The sequence below is a fragment of the Scyliorhinus torazame genome, chromosome 28 (genome assembly GCF_047496885.1).
Source record: "Scyliorhinus torazame isolate Kashiwa2021f chromosome 28, sScyTor2.1, whole genome shotgun sequence".
Classification (NCBI taxonomy): domain Eukaryota; kingdom Metazoa; phylum Chordata; class Chondrichthyes; order Carcharhiniformes; family Scyliorhinidae; genus Scyliorhinus; species Scyliorhinus torazame.
This window is the reverse complement of record NC_092734.1, coordinates 39,804,319-39,825,815: the sequence shown is the minus strand read 5'-3', so window position 1 is coordinate 39,825,815 and position 21,497 is coordinate 39,804,319. Positions and strand designations below refer to the sequence as shown.

At 49.9% G+C, this 21,497-nt stretch overlaps 1 protein-coding gene across 3 annotated transcripts in view; it reads right to left on the bottom strand.

Moving 5' to 3' along the window:
* The window catches only part of LOC140403691 (tolloid-like protein 2), a 726,814-nt gene that overhangs the window by 185,802 nt on the left and 519,515 nt on the right, over window positions 1-21,497 (bottom strand). For all 3 annotated transcript variants that reach the window (XM_072491868.1, XM_072491869.1, XM_072491870.1), the window contains one exon: window positions 2,102-2,242. In XM_072491868.1, coding sequence (XP_072347969.1) covers window positions 2,102-2,242 — 141 coding nt within the window. The remainder of the gene's footprint in view (window positions 1-2,101; window positions 2,243-21,497) is intronic.

Below are 21,497 nucleotides of genomic sequence, written 5' to 3'. Positions count from 1 at the left end.
CGTTTGCTAATTTCCAATCCGCCGGGACCACCCCAGAGTCTAGTGAATTTTGGTAAATTATCACTAGTGTATTTGCAATTTCCCTAGCCATCTCTTTTAGCACTCTGGGATGCATTCCATCAGGGCCAGGAGACTTGTCTACCTTTAGCCCCATTAGCTTGCCCACCACTACCTCCTTGGTGATAACAATCCTCTCAAGGTCCTCACCTGTCATAGCCTCATTTCCACCAGTCAGCCTAACACCTGTCATCAGGAAAATGCTAAAATCCATTGATACAGGAGGGTATTTAGAAAATCAGAATGTGATCAGACAGATTCGACAGGGCTTTGCAAAAGGGAAAGGATTTAATGTATCAGCTTTCTGAGGAAGCAATATGGAAGCTGGATAAAGGGGAATCTGTGGATGTGGTGGTATTTGGATTTCCGAAGGACATTTGAGAAGGTGCCGAGTCAAAGGTGTGTCGGGGGGGGGGGGGGGTGGGGGGGGGGGGGGGTGAAGGAACGGAAAGTGTGTGCCTAAATTTGCCAATGATATCACGAGAGATAGGAAAGTAAGCAGTCACGAGAGGGTGGAGAGTCTGTAAAGAAATATATCCGGGTTAAGTGAACTGGCAAAAAAGTGGCAACAGGGTATAATGTGGGCAAACATTAACTTGTCCACTTGGATAGAAAGAATAAAACAAAATTATTATTTAAATGGAGAAGGATTTCCGAACTCTGAACTACAGAGGGATCTGGGTGTCTTGGGACATGAATCACGGAAAGTTACTCAGCAGTTAGAGAAAGTGATTCAGAAAGCAAATAGATATTTGGTGTTTATTGACAGGGAAATATAAAATTCGTCAAGGTTTGCTGCAGTTGTTCAGGGCGTTAATCAGACCACATCTGGAATAGTGCAGACAGTTTAAGTCTCCGCACTTGAACAAAGAGTGCTCACACAGAAGGTGTACCGGGATCCATGGAAATTTGGCAAATTGGGTCCAGAATTGGCTGAGTGTCAGGAAGCAGGACGTGATGGTCGGGGGTGTTTTTCTGACTGGAAGCCTGTGTCCAATGGGTCCCCCAGGGATCTGTGTTGTGATTTGTAGAAATGATTTAGATACGAATGTAGCAGGGTTGATCGGTAAGTTCGCGGACAATAAAAATGTTGGTGGGGTGGTAAATAGTGAGGAGGATAGCCTTCGATTACAGGAGGATATAGACGGGATGGTCAGACGGGCTGATCAGTGGCAAATGGAAACGTTAGGTGGCTGTTTTTGACCCAAGCAGATGCGACGGGCCAAGAGGCATTTCTGTGCTATATACCTCTATGATGCACAGGGTTAGATGCAGAGTAAAGCTCCCTCTACACTGTCCCCATCAAACACTCCCAGGACAGGTACAGCACGGGGTTAGATGCAGAGTAAAGCTTCCTCAACACTGTCCCCATCAAACACCCCCAGGACAGGTACAGCATGGTGTTAGATACAGAGTAAAGCTCCCTCTACACTGTCCCCATCAAACACTCCCAGGACAGGTACAGCACGGGGTTTGATACAGAGTAAAGCTCCCTCTAGACTGTCCCCATCAAACATTCCCAGGACAGGTACAGCACGGGGTTAGATACAGAGTAAAGCTCCCTCTAGACTGTCCCCATCAAACATTCCCAGGACAGGTACAGCACGGGGTTAGATACAGAGCAAAGCTCCCTCTACACCGTCCCCATCAAACACTCCCAGGACAGGTACAGCACGGGGTTTGATACAGAGTAAAGCTCCCTCTAGACTGTCCCCATCAAACATTCCCAGGACAGGTACAGCACGGGGTTAGATACAGAGTAAAGCTCCCTCTACACCGTCCCCATCAAACACTCCCAGGACAGGTACAGCACAGGGTTAGATACAGAGTAAAGCTCCCTCTACACTGTCCCCATCAAACACTCCCAGGACAGATACAGCACGGGGTTAGATACAGAGCAAAGTTCCCTCTAGATCGTTCAATCATTCACTGCAGTGTTGCTTTTCTGGTTCTGATTAATGCTGTCATTTTTCTGTAAGACTCACACACGACTGTCCGACTGTGAAAATGGTACAATAACAGGGTCTGTCTGTCTCACACTGACCAGTGAAATTTCCTCCAATGACGTAGGGAATGATTCCCCCGGGCCATATCCGTTCTGCCCGTGAGGTAGCGGCCCGTCCCACTCTGCTCCGGGAAGGGGCTGTTTGATGTCGTTGGTTCTTCCGTCTCGTGTTGATGTTCCCTGAAAGAGCAGGAGAACTTCCATTAATTCACAAAGCTTCTCTCTTTGAAGGAGAGAAACGTGTGGGCAGGAGAGAGACGTGTGGGCAGGGGTGTGACGTGCGGGCAGGAGAGTGACGTGCGGGCAGGGGTGTGACGTGCGGGCAGGGGTGTGACGTGCGGGCAGGGGTGTGACGTGCGGGCAGGAGTGTGACGTGCGGGCAGGAGAGTGACGTGTGGGCAGGAGAGTGACGTGTGGGCAGGAGAGTGACGTGTGGGCAGGAGAGTGACGTGTGGGCAGGAGAGTGACGTGTGGGCAGGAGAGTGACGTGTGGGCAGGAGAGAGACGTGGGGGCAGGAGAGAGACGTGTGGGCAGGAGAGTGACGTGTGGGCAGGAGAGTGACGTGTGGGCAGGAGAGTGATGTGTGGGCAGGAGTGTGACGTGTGGGCAGGAGAGTGACGTGTGGGCAGGAGTGTGACGTGCGGGTAGGGGTGTGACGTGCGGGCAGGGGTGTGACGTGCGGGCAGGAGAGTGACGTGCGGGCAGGGGTGTGACGTGCGGGCAGGGGTGTGACGTGCGGGCAGGGGTGTGACGTGCGGGCAGGAGAGTGACGTGCGGGCAGGAGTGTGACGTGCGGGCAGGGGTGTGACGTGCGGGCAGGAGAGTGACGTGCGGGCAGGAGAGTGACGTGCGGGCAGGAGCGTGACGTGCGGGCAGGAGAGTGACGTGCGGGCAGGAGAGTGACGTGCGGGCAGGAGAGTGACGTGCGGGCAGGAGAGTGACGTGCGGGCAGGAGAGTGACGTGGGGGCAGGAGTGTGACGTGTGGGCAGGAGAGTGACGTGTGGGCAGGAGTGTGACGTGTGGGCAGGAGTGTGACGTGTGGGCAGGAGTGTGACGTGTGGGCAGGAGAGAGACGTGTGGGCAGGAGAGAGACGTGTGGGCAGGAGTGTGACGTGCGGGCAGGAGAGAGACGTGTGGGCAGGAGTGTGACGTGTGGGCAGGAGAGAGACGTGCGGGCAGGAGCGTGAAGTGCGGGCAGGAGAGTGACGTGTGGGCAGGAGAGTGACGTGGGGGCAGGAGTGTGACGTGTGGGCAGGAGTGTGACGTGTGGGCAGGAGTGTGACGTGGGGGCAGGAGAGTGACGTGCGGGCAGGAGAGTGACGTGCGGGCAGGAGAGTGACGTGCGGGCAGGAGTGTGACGTGCGGGCAGGAGTGTGACGTGTGGGCAGGAGTGAGACGTGGGGGCAGGAGTGTGACGTGGGGGCAGGAGAGTGACGTGTGGGCAGGAGAGAGACGTGTGGGCAGGAGAGAGACGTGGGGGCAGGAGAGAGACGTGGGGGCAGGAGAGTGATGTGTGGGCAGGAGAGAGACGTGTGGGCAGCAGAGTGACGTGCGGGCAGGAGAGTGATGTGTGGGCAGGAGAGAGACGTGTGGGCAGCAGAGTGACGTGCGGGCAGGAGAGTGACGTGCGGGCAGGAGTGTGACGTGCGGGCAGGAGAGTGACGTGCGGGCAGGAGAGTGACGTGCGGGCAGGAGAGTGACGTGCGGGCAGGAGAGTGACGTGTGGGCAGGAGAGAGAGACGTGTGGGCAGGAGAGAGACGTGTGGGCAGGAGAGTGACGTGTGGGCAGGAGAGTGACGTGTGGGCAGGAGAGAGACGTGTCGGCAGGAGTGTGACGTGTGGGCAGGAGAGTGACGTGTGGGCAGGAGAGAGACGTGTGGGCAGGAGAGTGACGTGTGGGCAGGAGTGTGACGTGTGGGCAGGAGAGAGACGTGTGGGCAGGAGAGTGACGTGTGGGCAGGAGAATGACGCTTGGGCAGGAGAGTGACATGTTGGCAGGAGTGTGACATGCGGGCAGGAGTGTGACGTGTGGGCAGGAGAGTGACGTGTGGGCAGGAGAGTGACATGCGGGCAGGAGAGTGACATGTGGGCAGGAGAGTGACATGTGGGCAGGAGTGTGATGTGTGGGCAGGAGAGAGACGTGTGGGCAGGAGAGAGACGTGGGGGCAGGAGAGAGACGTGGGGGCAGGAGAGTGATGTGTGGGCAGGAGAGAGACGTGTGGGCAGCAGAGTGACGTGCGGGCAGGAGAGTGATGTGTGGGCAGGAGAGAGACGTGTGGGCAGCAGAGTGACGTGCGGGCAGGAGAGTGACGTGCGGGCAGGAGTGTGACGTGCGGGCAGGAGAGTGACGTGCGGGCAGGAGAGTGATGTGCGGGCAGGAGAGTGACGTGTGGGCAGGAGAGAGAGACGTGTGGGCAGGAGAGAGACGTGTGGGCAGGAGAGTGACGTGTGGGCAGGAGAGTGACGTGTGGGCAGGAGAGAGACGTGTCGGCAGGAGTGTGACGTGTGGGCAGGAGAGTGACGTGTGGGCAGGAGAGAGACGTGTGGGCAGGAGAGTGACGTGTGGGCAGGAGTGTGACGTGTGGGCAGGAGAGAGACGTGTGGGCAGGAGAGTGACGTGTGGGCAGGAGAATGACGCTTGGGCAGGAGAGTGACATGTTGGCAGGAGTGTGACATGCGGGCAGGAGTGTGACGTGTGGGCAGGAGAGTGACGTGTGGGCAGGAGAGTGACATGCGGGCAGGAGAGTGACATGTGGGCAGGAGAGTGACATGTGGGCAGGAGTGTGACGTGTGGGCAGGAGTGTGACGTGTGGGCAGGAATGTGACGTGTGGGCAGGAGAGTGACGTGTGGGCAGGAGAGTGACGTGTGGGCAGGAGAGTGACGTGTGGGCAGGAGAGTGACGTGTGGGCAGGAGAGTGACGTGTGGGCAGGATAGTGCTTGTTTAAATGGGCGTGTAACTCCAGCTTGATGAGACAGGTCTGTAACTACAGTGTGGTGTAGAGAATCACAAAGTGTATCATGGAGTTCACCTGACCCACAACTTTTAATAGATTGTGGTATGGGGAGCACACGGCCCACTCTACAGGTGTGGTACAGCAGAAATGGAAAAGTATTTTTTAAAGCAAAATAATGTTTATTCCATGAACTCAAGTTAACCTTTTAAAACATACAGTGAACATCTTAGCAACCATCAATTCAAATATAACCCCCAAAGAATACAACACTAAGTAATCCTTACGCTGTCCTTTTAACATCCATAAGACTTCAAAAAAACCTTTAACAGAAGCACATCAGGTTAAAGTCACTACTGAGAGCAGTTATTAGTTTTAAATCACCAAAGGATCAATTTACAGTCTTTACATTAGAGAGATACTTCTGGCTGTGACTGCAGCTATCCAGCTCTGAAACCGAAACTAAAACGCACCCTGCAGCAAACAGCCTAAAACGAGAGTAAAAAGCTGACAGAGAGCCCAGCTCCACCCACTCTCTGACATCACTGCAGTAATAAACACCCATTTCTTAAAGGTAATCTCACTACAGATATATTTATATACACACCCATTTAGGGCAGTAATCGGTATTTAGCATTTAATTTTACAGTAAAAATCATCCAGCGTCAGGGCCACATAGTTAATTGAAATTCAGTCGAACAATAATTCAAGTGTTTATTTTAAATTAATTAATTAGTGCTTAAATGTCACTCAGCGGGGTGCAGTGCTCCAACTGTGAGATATGGCGTTCCGTTCGACTACACCTGCAGCAAGTGTAACCAATGGCATCTCCTCACAGACTGCCTGGTTCGGTTGGAGCAGCAATTGGATACACTCAGGAGCATGCAGGTGGCGGAAAGCGTCATAGATCGCAGTTATATAAATGTGGTCACACCCAAGGTGCAGGCAGAGAAATGGGTGACCACCAGAAAGGGCAGGCAGTCAGTGCAGGAATCCCCTGTGGTTGTCCCCCTCTCAAACAGGTATACCCCTTTGGATACTGTCGGGGGGATAGCCTATCAGGGGAAAACAGCAGCAGCCAGAGCAGTGGCACCACGGCTGGCTCTGATGTTCAGAAGGGAGGATCAATGCGCAGAAGAGCAATAGTGATAGGGGACTCTATAGTCAGGGGCACAGATAGGCGCTTCTGTGGACGTGAAAGAGACTCCAGGATGGTATGTTGCCTCCCTGGTGCCAGGGTCCAGGATGTCTCAGAGCGGGTAGCGGACACCCTGAAGGGGGAGGGCAAACAGGCAGAGGTCGTTGTACATATTGGTACTAACGACATAGGCAGGAAGGGGCATGAGGTCCTGCAGCAGGAGTTCAGGGAGCTAGGCAGAAAGTTAAAAGACAGGACCTCTAGGGTTGTAATCTCGGGATTACTCCCTGTGCCACGTGCCAATGAGGCTTGAAATAGGAAGATAGAGCAGCTAAACACGTGGCTAAACAGCTGGGTTGCATCTAAACTGGAGAGGGATAAATATTCTGGCCGCAAGGTTTGCTGGTGTCACACGGGAGGGTTTAAACTAGTATGGCAGGAGGGTGGGCACGGGAGCAATAGGTCAGAAGGTGAAAACATTGAGGGAGAACTAGGGAATAGGGCCAGTGTGGCTCTGAGGAAGAGCAGACTGGGAGATGTTGCTGAACACAGCGGGTCTGTTGGCCTGAAGTGCATATGTTTTAATGCAAGAAGTATTACGGGTAAGGCAGATGAACTTAGAGCTTGGATTAGTACTTGGAACTACGATGTTGTTGCCATTACAGAGACCTGGTTGAGGGAACAACAGGATTGGCAGCTAAACGTTCCAGGATTTAGATGTTTCAGGCGGGATAGAAGGGGATGTAAAAGGGGAGGCGGAGTTGCGCTACTTGTTCGGGAGAATATCACAGCTGAACTACAGGAGGACACCTCAGAGGGCAGCGAGGCTATATGGGTAGAGATCAGGAATAAGAAGGGTGCAGTCACAATGTTGGGGGTTTACTACAGGCCTCCCAATAGCCAGCGGGAGATAGAGGAGCAGATAGGTAGACAGATTTTGGAAAAGGAGTAAAAACAACAGGGTTGTTGTGATGGGAGACTTCAACTTCCCCAATATTGACTGGGACTCATTTAATGTGAGGGGCTTGGATAGGGCAGAGTTTGTAAGGAGCATCCAGGAGGGCTTCTTCAAACATTATGTAGACAGTCCAACTAGGGAAGGGGCTGTACTGGACCTGGTATTGGGGAATGAGCCCGGCCAGGTGGTAGAAGTTTCAGTAGGGGAGCATTTCGGGAACAGTGACCACAATTCAGTAGGTTTTAAAGTGCTGGTGGACAAGGATAAGAGTGGTCCTAGGGTGAATGTGCTGAATTGGGGGAAGGCTAATTATAACAATATTAGATGGGAACTGAAGAACCTAGATTGGGGGCGGATGTTTGAGGGTAAATCAACATCTGACGAGTGGGAGGCTTTCAAGTGGCAGTTGAAAGGAATTCAGGACCGGCATGTTCCTGTGCGAAAGAAGGATAAAGATGGCAAATTTTGGGAACCTAGGAAAACGAGAGATATTGTAGGCCTCGTCAAAAAGAAAAAGGAGGCATTTGTCAGGGCTAGAAGGCTGGATTACAGCCAGTGTGGAATATAAGGAAAGTCGGAAGGAACTTAAGCAAGGAGTCAGGAGGGGTAAAAGGGCTCATGAAAAGTCATTGGCAAATAGGGTTAAGGAAAATCCCAAGGCTTTTTACACGTACATAAAAAGCAAGAGGGTAGCCAGGGAAATGGTTGGCCCACTGAAGGATAGGCAAGGGAATCTATATGTGGAGCCAGAGGAAATGGGCGAGGTACTAAATGAATACTTTCCATCAGTATTCACCAAAGAGAAGGAATTGGTGGATGTTGAGTCTGGAGAAGGGTGTGTAGATAGCCTGGGTCACATTGGGATCCAAAAAGACGAGGTGTTGGGCGTCTTGAAAAATATTAAGGTAGATAAGTCCCCAGGGCCTGATGGGATCTACCCCAGAATACTGAAGGAGGCGAGAGAGGAAATTGCTGAAAACAATTGACAGAAATCTTTGGATCCTCACTGTCTTCAGGTGATGTCCCGGAGGACTGGAGAATAGCCAATGTTGTTACTCTGTTTAAGAAGGATACCAAGGATAATCCAGGGAACTACAGGCCGGTGAGCCTTACGTCAGTGGTAGGGAAATTAATGGAGAGAATTCTTCGAGACAGGATCTACTCCCATTTGGAAGCAAATGGACGTATTAGCGAGAGACAGCATGGTTTTGTGAAGGGGAGGTTGTGTCTCACTAACTTGATAGAGTTTTTCGAGGATGTCACAAAGATGATTAATGCAGGTAGGGCAGTGGATATTGTCTATATGGATTTCAGTAAGGCCTTTGACAAGGTCCCTCATGGCAGACTGGTACAAAAGGTGAAGTCACACGGGATCAGGGGTGAGCTGGCAACATGGATGCAGAACTGGCTAGGCCATAGAAGACAGAGAGTAACAATGGAAGGGTGCTTTTCTGATTGGAGGGCTGTTATGAGTGGTGATCCGGAGGGATCAGTGCTGGGACTTTTGCTGTTCGTAGTATATATAAATGATTTAGAGGAAAATGTAACTGGTCTGATTAGCAAGTTTGCAGACGACACAAAGGTTGGTAGAATTGCGGATAGCGATGAGGACTGTCAGAGAATACAGAGAGTTACAGGCCTGTAACTCCAGCTGAATTAGACAGGCCTGTAACTCCAGGTTGGTTATTTTATTCAATTTTTTTAATTCGTCCTTGGGACGTGGGCATGGCTCATTTGTTGCCCATTCTTAATTGCCCTTGAGCTGAGTGGTTTGTTCGGCCATTTCAGTGGCCAGCAGTCCAGAGTCAACCGCTTCGCTGGTGTCACACGTAGGCCAGACCAGGTAAGGTCAGCAGATTTCCTTCCCGAAGGACATTATTGAATCTGATGGGTTTTGATGATAATCGGCAATGTTTTCATGGTCATCAGCAGAGTTAATTCCAGATTGTTATTTATTGAATTCAAATTTCACCATCTGTCTGTCTGCTTTAGTTTTGTGTCTGAGCTGGCAGCTACAGTGTGTGTTTAGTTTGGTTTTCAGAGTTGGAGCTGCATCCAGCCAAACAAGGTGTAATTTTGATCTCTCTCTTCATGAAAAAGATTGTCTTCAGATCACTTGCTAATTTAAAAGTGCTAACCGTGGGATTGGAACCAGGGACGCCAGAGCATTACCCTGGGTCTCGACATTACTAATGCAGTGACAAAATCACTAGGCCCCCGCCTAACAAAGAACAAAGAACAAAGAAATGTACAGCACAGGAACAGGCCCTTCGGCCCTCCAAGCCCGTGCCGACCATGCTGCCCGACTAAACTACAATCTTCTACACTTCCTGGGTCCGTATCCTTCTATTCCCATCCTATTCATATATTTGTCAAGATGCCCCTTAAATGTCCCTATCGTCCCTGCTTCCACTACCTCCTCCGGTAGCGAGTTCCAGGCACCCACTACCCAGCTGTACCCAGCTGTAGACAGGCCTGTAATCCCAGTGTGGTTAGAAAATAGCAGCAGGAGGAGGCCATTCGGCCCTTCGAGCCTGCTGCCCCATTCATTACAATCATGGCCGATCATCAAGTTCAATACCCTGATCCTGCCTTCCCCCATATCCCTGGATCCCTTTAGCCCCAAGAACTATATCTAATTCCTTTGTAAAATTACAGAACATTTTGGCCTCAACTACTTTCAGTGGTAGTGAATTCCACAGATTTACCTCTCTCTGGGCGAAGCTCACCCCAATCAATTGCAGTAAAACATCTCTATTCCTATACTCAAATCCTCTCGCTATGAAGGCCAACATACCATTTGCCTTTTTTACTGCCTGCTGTACCTGCACGCTTACTTTCAGTGATTGATTCACGAGGACACCAAGGTCTCTCTGAGTATCCACCTCTCTCAATTTACACCCATTCAAATAATAATCTGCTTCCTATTTTTGCTACCGAATCGGATAACCTCACATTTATCCACATTATCCTGCATCTGCCGTGCATACACCCACTCACTCAGCCTGTCCAAATCCCACTGAAGCACCTCTGCATCCTCCTCACAGCTCCCCTCCCACCCAAATTTGGAGGTAATACATTTTGTTCCCTCGTCCAAATCATTAATATATAATGTGAACAGTTGGGGTCCTAACACAGATCCCTGCGGTACCCCACTAGTCACTGCCTGCCAATTGGAAAAAGGCGCATTTATTCCAACTTTTTGCTTCCTGTCTGCTAACCAGCTTTCTATCCGTCTCAAAACACTATCCCCAACCCCATGCTCTTTACCTTTACATAGTAATCTGCTATGTGAGACCTTGTCAAAAGCCTTCTGAAAGTCTAAATAAACCACATCCACCAGTTCTCCTTCGTTAACTCTATTAGTTACATCTTCAAAGAATTCTAGTAGATTTATCAAGTATGATTTATTTTCCATAACTCCATGCTGACTGTCTGATTACACCACTGCTTTCCAAATGCTGTGCTATGAAATCCTTGATAATGGACTTTAACGGCTCACTACCGACGTTAGGCTCACTGGTCTAGAGTCCCGTTTTCTCTCGACCTCCCTTTTTGAATAGCGGGGATTACATTTGCTACCCTCCAGTCTGTAAGAACCATTCCAGAGTCCAAAGAATTTGAAAATGACCACCAATGGATCTACTATTTCTAGGGCCACTTCCTTAAGTATTCTGGGATGAAGATTATCCGGCCCTGGAGATTTATCCACCTTCAGTCCCATTAATTTCCCCCAATCATTTCTTTACTGATACTAATTTCCTTCAGCTCCTCACTAAAATGTGTGTTTCTCAGACCGTCCGGTACATTATTCATGTCTTCCTTTGTGACGACAGAAGCAAAGTGTGAATTTAGCTCCTCAGCCATTTCTTTGTTCCCTGATATGAATCCCACTGTTTCTTTTTTTAAATAAATTTAGTATACCCAATTATTATTTTTCCAATTAAGGGGCAATTTAGCGTGTCCAATCCACCTACCCTGCACATCTTTGGGTTGTGGGGGTGAAACCCACGCAGACACGGGGAGAATGTGCAAACTCCACACGGACAGTGACCCAGAATTCCCCCGTTTCTGATTGTAAGGGATCTAGATTAGTTTTTATTAATCTTTGTCCCTTTACATACCTATAGAAACTTTTACAGTCAGTTTTTATGTTCCCCGCTAGTTTACTTTTAAATTGTATTTTCCCCTTCTTAATCAGCCCCTTGGTCCGTCTTTGCTGAATTTTAAACTGTTCCCAATCCTCAGGCCTATTGCGTTTTCTTGCTAATTTGTAAGCCTCTTCTTTGAATCTAATACTATCTCTAATTTCCCTCAAAAGCCATGTTTTGGCCACAGTTCCCTTTCTACTCTTGCGCCAAGTAGGAAGAAGCAACTTTTGGAGTTCATCTATTCATTCCTGGAATACCTGCCATTGCTTGTCCACTGTCCTTCCTTTCAGTAATGTTTCCCAGTCCGTCATAGCCAGCTCATACCTCACACCATCATTGTTACCTTTTATTGAGGTTCAGGACCCTGGTCTCAGAATCAGCTACCTCGTTATCCACCTTGATAAAGAATTCTACCATATTATGCTCATTCATCCCCAAGAATTCCCTCACAACTAATCCTTTCTCATTGCACAACACCCAGTCCAGGGTGGCCTGTTTCCTTGTTGGTTCCTCAAACTGGTCCAGAAACCATCATAGAACATAGAACAATACAGCGCAGTACAGGCCCTTCGGCCCACGATGTTGCACCGAAACAAAAGCCATCTAACCTACACTATACCATTATCATCCATATGCTTATCCAATAAACTTTTAAATGCCCTCAATGTTGGCGAGTTCACTACTGTAGCAGGTAGGGCATTCCACGGCCTCACTACTCTTTACGTAAAGAACCTACCCCTGACCTCTGTCCTATATCTATTACCCCTCAGTTTAAGGCTATGTCCCCTCGTGCTAGCCATTTCCATCCGCGGGAGAAGGCTCTCACTGTCCACCCTATCTATCCCTCTGATCATTTTGTATGCCTCTATTAAGTCTCCTCTTAACCTTCTTCTCTCTAACGAAAACAACCTCAAGTCCATCAGCCTTTCCTCATGAGATTGTCCCTCCATACCAGGCAACATCCTGGTAAATCTCCTCTGCACCCGTTCCAAAGCCTCCACGTGCTTCCTATAATGCGGTGACCAGAACTGTACGCAATACTCCAAATGCGGCCGTACCAGAGTTCTGTACAGCTGCAACATGACCTCCTGACTCCGGAACTCAATCCCTCTACCAATAAAGGCCAACACTCCATAGGCCTTCTTCACCACCCTATCAACCTGGGTGGCAACTTTCAGGGATCTATGTACATGGACACCTAGATCCCTCTGCTCATCCACACTTTCAAGAACTTTTCCATTAGCCAAATATTCCACATTCCTGTTTTTCCTTCCAAAGTGAATCACCTCACACTTCTCTACATTAAACTCCATTTGCCACCTCTCAGCCCAGCACTGCAGCTTATCTATATCCCTCTGTAACCTGCTACTTCCTTCCACACTATCGACAACACCACCGACTTTAGTATCGTCTGCAAATTTACTCACCCACCCTTCTGCGCCTTCCTCTCGGTCATTGATAAAAATGACAAACAGCAACGGCCCCAGAACAGATCCTTGTGGTACTCCACTTGTGACAGAACTCCATTCTGAACATTTCCCATCAACCACCACCCTCTGTCTTCTTTCAGCTAGCCAATTTCTGATCCACATCTCTAAATCACCCTCAATCCCCAGCCTCCGTATTTTCTGCAATAGCCTACCGTGGGGAACCTTATCAAACGCTTTGCTGAAATCCATATACACCACATCAACTGCTCTACCCTCGTCTACCTGTTCAGTCACCTTCTCAAAGAACTCGATAAGGTTTGTGAGGCATAACCTACCCTTCACAAAGCCATGCTGACTATCCCTGATCATATTATTCCTATCTAGATGATTATAAATCTTGTCTCTTACAATCCCCTCCAAGACTTTACCCACTACAGACGTGAGGCTCACCGGTCTATAGTTGCCGGGGTTGTCTCTGCTCCCCTTTTTGAACAAAGGGACCACATTTGCTATCCTCCAGTCCTCTGGCACTATTCCTGTATCCAATGATGACATAAAAATCAAAGCCAATGGTCCAGCAATCTCTTCCCTGGCCTCCCAGAGAATCCTAGGATAAATCCCATCAAGTCCCGGGGACTTATCTATTTTCAGCCTGTCCAGAATTGCCAACACCTCTTCCCTACGTACCTCAATGCCATCTAATCTATTTACCTGGAGCTCAGCATTCTCCTCCACAACATTATCTTTTTCCTGAGTGAATACTGACGAAAAATATTTATTTAGTATCTCGCCTATCTCTTCAGACTCTACACACAACTTCCCATCCCTGTCCTTGACTGGTCCTACTCTGTCCCTAGTCATTCGCTTATTCCTGACATACCTATAGAAAGCTTTTGGGTTTTCCTTGATCCTTCCTGCCAAATACTTCTCATGTCCCCTCCTTGCTCGTCTTAGCTCTCTCTTTAGATCCTTCCTCGCTACCTTGTAACTATCCATCGCCCCAACTGAAACTTCACACCTCATCTTCACATAGGCCTCCTTCTTCCTCTTAACAAGAGATTCCACTTCTTTGGTAAACCACGGTTCCCTCGCTCGGCACCTTCCTCCCTGCCTGACCGGTACATACTTATCAAGAACACGCAGTAGCTGATCCTTGAACAAGCTCCACTTATCCAGTGTGTCCAAAACTTGCAGCCTACTTCTCCACCTTATCCCCCCCAAGTCACGTCTAATGGCATCATAATTTCCCTTCCCCCAGCTATAACTCTTGCCCTGCGGTGTATACTTATCCCTTTCCATCCTTAACGTAAACGTCACCGAATTGTGGTCACTGTCCCCAAAGTGCTCACCTACCTCCAAATCCAACACCTGGCCTGGTTCATTACCCAAAACCAAATCCAATGTGGCCTCGCCTCTTGTTGGCCTGTCAACAAACTGTGTCAGGAAACCCTCCTGCACACACTGTACAAAAAACGACCCATCTAATGTACTCGAACTATATCTTTTCCAGTCAATATTTGGAAAGTTAAAGTCTCCCATAATAACTACCCTATTACTTTCGCTCTTATCCAGGATCATCCTCGCCATCCTTTCCTCTACATCCCTAGAACTATTTGGAGGCCTATAGAAAACTCCCAACAGGGTGACCTCTCCTTTCCTGTTTCTAACCTCAGCCCATACTACCTCGGAAGATGAGTCCCCATCTAGCATCCTCTCCGCCACCGTAATACTGCTCTTGACTAGCAGCGCCACACCTCCCCCTCTTTTGCCTCCTTCTCTGAGCTTACTAAAACACCTAAACCCCGGAACCTGCAACATCCATTCCTGTCCCTGCTCTATCCATGTCTCCGAAATGGCCACAACATCGAAGTCCCAGGTACCAACCCATGCTGCCAGTTCCCCTACCTTATTTCGTATACTCCTGGCATTGAAGTAGACACATTTCAAACCACCTACCTGAACACTGGCCCCCTCCTGCGACGTCAAATCTGAGCTCCTGACCTCTACACTCTCATTCTCCCTTACCCTAAAACTACAATCCAGGTTCCCATGCCCCTGCTGCATTAGTTTAAACCCCCCCAAAGAGCACTAACAAATCTCCCCCCCAGGATATTTGTGCCCCGCAGGTTCAGATGTAGACCATCCTGTCTGTAGAGGTCCCACCTTCCCCAGAAAGAGCCCCAGTTATCCAGAAATCTGAATCCCTCCCGCCTGCACCATCCCTGTAGCCACGTGTTTAATTGCTCTCTCTCCCTATTCCTCATCTCACTATCACGTGGCACGGGCAACAACCCAGAGATAACAACTCTGTTTGTTCTAGTTCTGAGCTTCCATCCTAGCTCCCTGAAAGCCTGCCTGACATCCTTATCCCCTTTCCTACCTATGTCTTTAGTGCCAATGTGGACCACGACTTGGGGCTGCTCCCCCTCCCCCTTAAGGACCCGGAAAACACGATCCGAGACATCACGTACCCTTGCACCTGGGAGGCAACATACCAAACGTGAGTCTCTCACGCTCCCACAAAATCTCCTATCTGTGCCCCTGACTATAGAGTCCCCAATTACTAATGCTCTGCTCCTCTCCCCCCTTCCCTTCTGAGCAACAGGGACAGACTCTGTGCCAGAGGTCCGTACCCCATGGCTTTCCCCTGGTAAGTCGTCCCCCCCACAAGTATCCAAAGCGGTATACTTGTTTCTCAGGGGAACGACCGCAGGGGATCCCTGCACTGACTGTTTTTTCCCCGTCCCTCTTACAGTTACCCATCTATCTCCAATCTTTGGTGTAACTAATTCCCTGAAGCTGCTATCTATGACCCCCTCTGCCTCCCGAATGATCCGAAGTTCTTCCAACTCCAGCTCCAGTTCCCTAACTCGGTCTTGGAGGAGCTGGAGATGGCAGCACTTCCTGCAGGTAAAATCAGCAGGGACACTAACGGCATCCCTCACCTCAAACATCCTGTACACACTCCAGAAATTCCTCCTCTACTGTCCTGTGATTAATTTGATTCACCCAATCCATATGCAGATTAAAGTCACGCATAACTACAGATGCTCCTTTATCACATGCATCTCTGATTTCCTGTTTAATGCTATTCCCAACATCACCACTGCAGTTTTGTGATCTGTATCCCTCCCCTACGAATGTTTTTTGCCCTTTGTTCTTCTGACCCATACTGATTCCACATCATCTGGACTAATATCCTTCCTCAATATTGTATCAATATCTTCTTCTAATACATTTAGAGTACCCAATTCATTTTTTCCAATTAAGGGGCAATTTAGCGTGGCCAATCCACCTAACCTGCACATCTTTGGGTTGTGGGGGGTGAGACCCACGCAAACACGGGGAGAATGTGCAAACTCCACACGGACAGTGACCCAGAGCAGGGATCGAACCCGGGTCCTCAGCGCCGTGAGGCAGCAGTGCTAACCACTGTGCCACCGTGCGGCCCGTATCAATATCTTCTTTAATCAACAATGCAACTCCACCAACTTTTCCTTTCTGCCTGTCCTTCCTAAAAACTGCCCTCAATGTTTAGTTCCCATCCTTGGTCACCTTGGAGCCACGTCTTCGTAATCCCAACTGTGTCATATTCCTTTACATCTATCTACGCAACTAATTCATCCATTTTATTTCCAATGCTCCGAGCGTTCAGGTACAAAACCTTAAAGCTAGTCCTTTTACCGTGCCTTGTCCCGTCCCTACTATTTTTTACAACGTTATTATCTGGTCCTGGACCTTGATTTCTCTGCCAATCGCTTTTCTTATTCTCCTTGCTGTCATTTTCTCTTGTTATTGATTCCCCCTGCTCTGAATCCTTACATAGGTTCCCATCTCCCTGCCATATTTGTTTAAAAACTCCCCAACCGCTGTAGCAAGTCTCTCTCTCCCCCCCCTCCCCCCCCCGAGGACATCAGTCCCAGTCCTGCCCAGGTGTAACCCGTCCAGTTTGTACAGGTCCCACCTCCCCCAGAACCAGTCCCAATGCCCCAGGAATGTGAAACCCTCCCCCTCGCACCATATCTTCAGCCACATATCCATCCGATACTCTGATTAGCACGAGGCACTGGTAGTAATCCTGAGATAACTCCCTTGGAGGTCCGACTTCTCAATGTTCTTCCTAAATCCCTATATTCTGCTTTCAGGAACCCATCCCTTTTTTTTAACCTATGTCGTTGGTACCACGACCACTGGCTGTTCACCCTCCCCCTCCAGAATGTCCTGTAGCCGCTCCGAGACAACCTTTTAAAAAATAATTTCGAGTGCCCAATTATTTTTTTTCCAATTAAGGGGCAATTTAGCGTGGCCAATCCCCCTACCCTGCACATCTTTGGGTTGTGGGGGTGAAACCCACGCAGACACGGGGAGAATGTGCAAACTCCACACGGACAGTGACCCAGGGCTGGGGATTTGAACCCGGGTCCTCAGCACCTCAGTCCCAGTGCTAACCACTGTGCCACCGTGCTGCCCTGCTCCGAGACATCCTTGACCCTCGCACCAAGGAGGCAGCATATCATCCTGGAGTTTCGTTTGCGGCCACAGAAACGCCTGTCTATTCTCTGTACAATCAAATCTCTAAAACTATTGCATTCCCACATATTTTATTCCTCCCTCTGCAGCAGAGGGTGTGAAGGACCGGGTGTGGCTGTTGCTGCTTTCCCGAGAGGCCATTCCCCTCAACAGTATCCAGAGCGGTATGTCTGTTTTTCAGGGGAATGACCACAGGAGATTCCTGCACTGCCTGCCTCGCTCTCTTGCTCGGTCTGGTGGTCACCCATTCCCTTCCTGCCTGCAGAGTTATAACCTGCAGTGTGACCACCTCTCTCTCCGTGCTATCCACGATGCTCTCCGACTCGCGGATGCTGCACAGTGTCTCCAGTCGCCGCTCCAGCTCCGAAACCTGGGCTTCCAGGAGCTGTAGCTGGAGACACTTCCTGCGCACATGCTCAACCTGGGCACTGGAAATGTTCCCTACCTCGCAGGTGGAGCAAGGTGATCAAACCAACGCTTTGAGCTCTCCTGCCATGACTTACCCTTTTAAGTTAAAGCTTCGGAAGATGCTATTAGATTAAATCCAATTCTCTCTGACCCTTTTCATTCACGGAATGTGGACGTCGCTGGTTAGGCCACCATTTATTGTTCAACCCCAGTTGCTTTACAGAAGGTGCTGTCTTGAATCGCTCCATGTGGTGTAGGCGCACCCACAATGATGTTAGGGAGGGAATTCCAGGTATTCAACCCAGCGACAGGTGTGGCTGGTGAGTGAATCCAGGAGAATCTGCAGGCGATGGTGCTCCAATGCACCTGCTGCCCTTGTCCTTCTCGGTGGTACAGCTCTTGGGTTAGGAAGATGCGTTCCGAAGTGAGAGCCTTTGGTAAGTTCCTGCAAAGCAACTTGTAGATGGCACAGACGGCTGTCACTGTACGTCAGTGATGGAGGGAGTGAATGTGTAAGATTAATGTGTGGAATATAACTTGCCACATTACAGCCCGAGCCTGGATATTGTCCGGGTCTTGCTGCGTTTGGACAGGGACTGCTTCATTATCTGAGGAGTTGCGAATGGTGCTGAACATTGTGCAGTCATCCGCAAACACCCCCACTTCTGACCTTAAGATGGAAGGGAGGTCATTGATGAAGCAGCTGAAAACTGCAGTCCAGGACACTACCCTGAGGAACTCCTGCAGTGATGTCCTGGAGCTGAGATGATTGACCTCCACCATCACAACCACCTTCCTTTGTGCCGGGTATGACCCCAACCAGCGGAGATGTGGTAGTGTTGCCTCTTTAAGAAGGCAGACCTGGTGGATCACGTGCCCGATTTGGGCCAATCACAAGGTACGGGCAGCACGAAGCCCGACCAATCCGAGTAAGTGCAGGGCCCTGGGAGCAGGGGCCTGGACAGAGTGGACCCCAGAGTCAGAGAATAAAGGCTTTACCCTTCACGCTCTGCGTCTATATATACTGCTCTTTGCCTATTTATAAACCCCCTTTGTTGTTACTGGGAGCCTCCAGTGTCCTGTCTGGAGCCATCACACTGGCGACGAGGTAATCGGTTCGATTGCCGTCAGCAGCTCTTCACAACTCGAGGTGGGAATGAAGAAGCGTCAAAAAGATAAAAGAGAGTCAGGAACCGTTGACCAGAAAATACCTATAATCGAGAAACTAGACCCACTTGACCAGGGGGCCAAAGATCGGAGCCGGGATCCGCTATTTCTTCACTGCAAATGAGATCCCAGGCGAGAAAATACAGACCCTGATATTTCTGATGGTTTGGGGGCCTCAAACCTACAACCTGATAAGAAATCTAACGTCCCACGTAGGCTACCGACTCAAAAACCTTTGACCAGTTAGTCAAGTTGCTCAAGAAATATTTTAACCCAAGGCCCTCAGTCATCCTCCAGTGGTACAAATTCAATTCCGCTGTTGGTGACCTTAAAGAGCCCAGTAACCTTCATAGCCAGAATTCACCACCTCGCTGAGCATTGCGGGATCGGGGCCGCACTTAATGATATGCTGCGTGACCGGTTAGTTTGTGGAACCTCAACATCCAAAAGAAGCTCCAGGCTAAAATCAGGTTAGAAAAGGTGACTGAGATAGCTCAGGGAACGGGGTGCGCTGAAAAAGGCGCCACTCAGCTCCAAAGCACAGCAAACGGGGAGGTTTACCAACTCTGGGGCGGTATGGCAGTGAGGGGGCAGGGCGGGCGGCGAATCAGACACGGGACCGGACTGAAGTCAGTAGACTGGGAAAAGAATGGGTCGCCAACTTAACACAGAGGGGGAGTGTTATCGATGTGGGGCAGACCATTGCCCAGAGTCGAGGGTTTGTGTGTTTCCTCTGTTAATGTAGGGGTCATATTCAAGCATGGTGCCACACAAGGCAGAGTGTGCCAATGCAAAAAAAAACACAACTGCAGCAGTAGTCCCGGCCACCACTGAACCAAGTGGAGAAGACGTCCGAGGAGGAGCGTGCAATGTGCTGCTTGAATGTCGTCCATATAAAGAGAACATCCCCCATCGGGATCATTCCCTGTGAGAATGGGAGACCTTTGAAAATGAAAGTCGACAGCGGAGCCTCAGCGACAGTTGTGGGGGAGCAGCCCTTTGATACATTCGAGAAGTGGCTCATACCCAAACCGTCGACTTACACAGGGGGAAACCCTGAAAATCCTTGGGACCACCAGCACACCAGTGTCCTATGAAGAGCAGGAGGCCAGGCTGGCCCTGTTTGTCTTCGAGGGGCACAGGCCCAGTCTAACGGGAAGGAACTGCTGACAGAAAACCAAACTCAATTGGCTGGAAATGTTTAAAATCTCAAACAGCAAGACGTCCTGCGAAGATACGAGGATGTGCTTCACTGTGAGTTAGGCCGGAACAAGGGCCCGAAGGCCAAAATTTATGTTAATCCTGATTTGTCACAGGTTTTTGGGAGCCAGACCAGTCCTGAATCCCTGAATCAAAAGCTGAATTAAAACGATTCAAATTAAAACTTGGGCAGCACGGTAGCATTGTGGATAGCACAATTGCTTCACAGCTCCAGGGTCCCAGGTTTGATTCCCGGCTTGGGTCACTGTCTGTGCGGAGTCTGCACATCCTCCCCGTGTGTGCGTGGGTTTCCTCCGGGTGCTCCGGTTTCCTCCCATAGTCCAAAGATGTGTAGGTTAGGTGGATTGGCCGCGATAAATTGCCCATAGTGTCCAAAATTGCACTTAATGTTTCATAGAATTTACAGTGCAGAAGGAGGCCATTCGGCCCATGGAGTCTGCACCGGCGCTTGAAAAGATCACCCTACCCAAACCCCCACCCTATCCCCATAACCCAGTAACCCCACCAAACACTAAGGGCAATTTTGGACACTAAGGGCAATTTATCATGGCCAATCCACCTAACCTGCACATCTTTGGACTGTGGGAGGAAACCGGAGCACCCGGAGGAAACCCACGCAGACACGGGGAGGATGTGCAGACTCCGCACAGACAGTGACCCAGCGGGGAATCGAACCTGGGACCCTGGAGCTGTGAAGCAATTGTGCTACCCACCATGCTACCTTGCTGCCTGTTTGGTGGGGTTACTGGGTTATGGGGATAGGGTGGAGGTGTTGACCTTGGATAGGGTGCTCTTTTCAAGAGCCGGTGCAGACTTGATGGGACGAATGGCCTCCTTCTGCACTGTAAGTTATATATATGATTTGAAGAATTGGGTATAATTAAACCAGAGCAGTTCTCCGAGTGGACAGGCCCAATCGTCCCCTAAAGCCAGATCAGTCCATAAGAAACTGTGGGGACTATAAAGTAACAATCAAGCAGGCTGTCCAAGTGGGTAGGTACCTGATCCCCAGGATTGAAGAACTCTACATCAAGCTGGCCTTACCCGCTCCAAATTGGGTCTCAGCCATATGTACCTACAGTTGGAACTAGACAAAGAGGCCCAAAGCCTGGCCACAATCAATACACAGAAGGGGCTATTCCAGTCCATGAGGTTATCGGTCAGCAATCCCTACGCCTGTGTACCATGGAAACCTCCTTCAGGGTATCCCAAAAGTGATGGTCTACCTCGACCTTTCGTCACTGGGACTATTGACGGAGAGCGCGGGCCAAGCCTGGAAGAGCGATTCAGAGATGCGGGAGTCCGCCTCCAATGTGAAAAGTGTCCATTCCTGGCCTCGGAGCGTACGCGCTCCGGGTTCCGAGTGGATGCGACGGTTCAACATCCCCCCCCCCCCGAGGAAAATGGCAAAGCTAGCCGAGAGGTCCCAGCACCCAGGAATGCGGCCAAACTGAAATCCTTCCTTGGCATGGTCAGC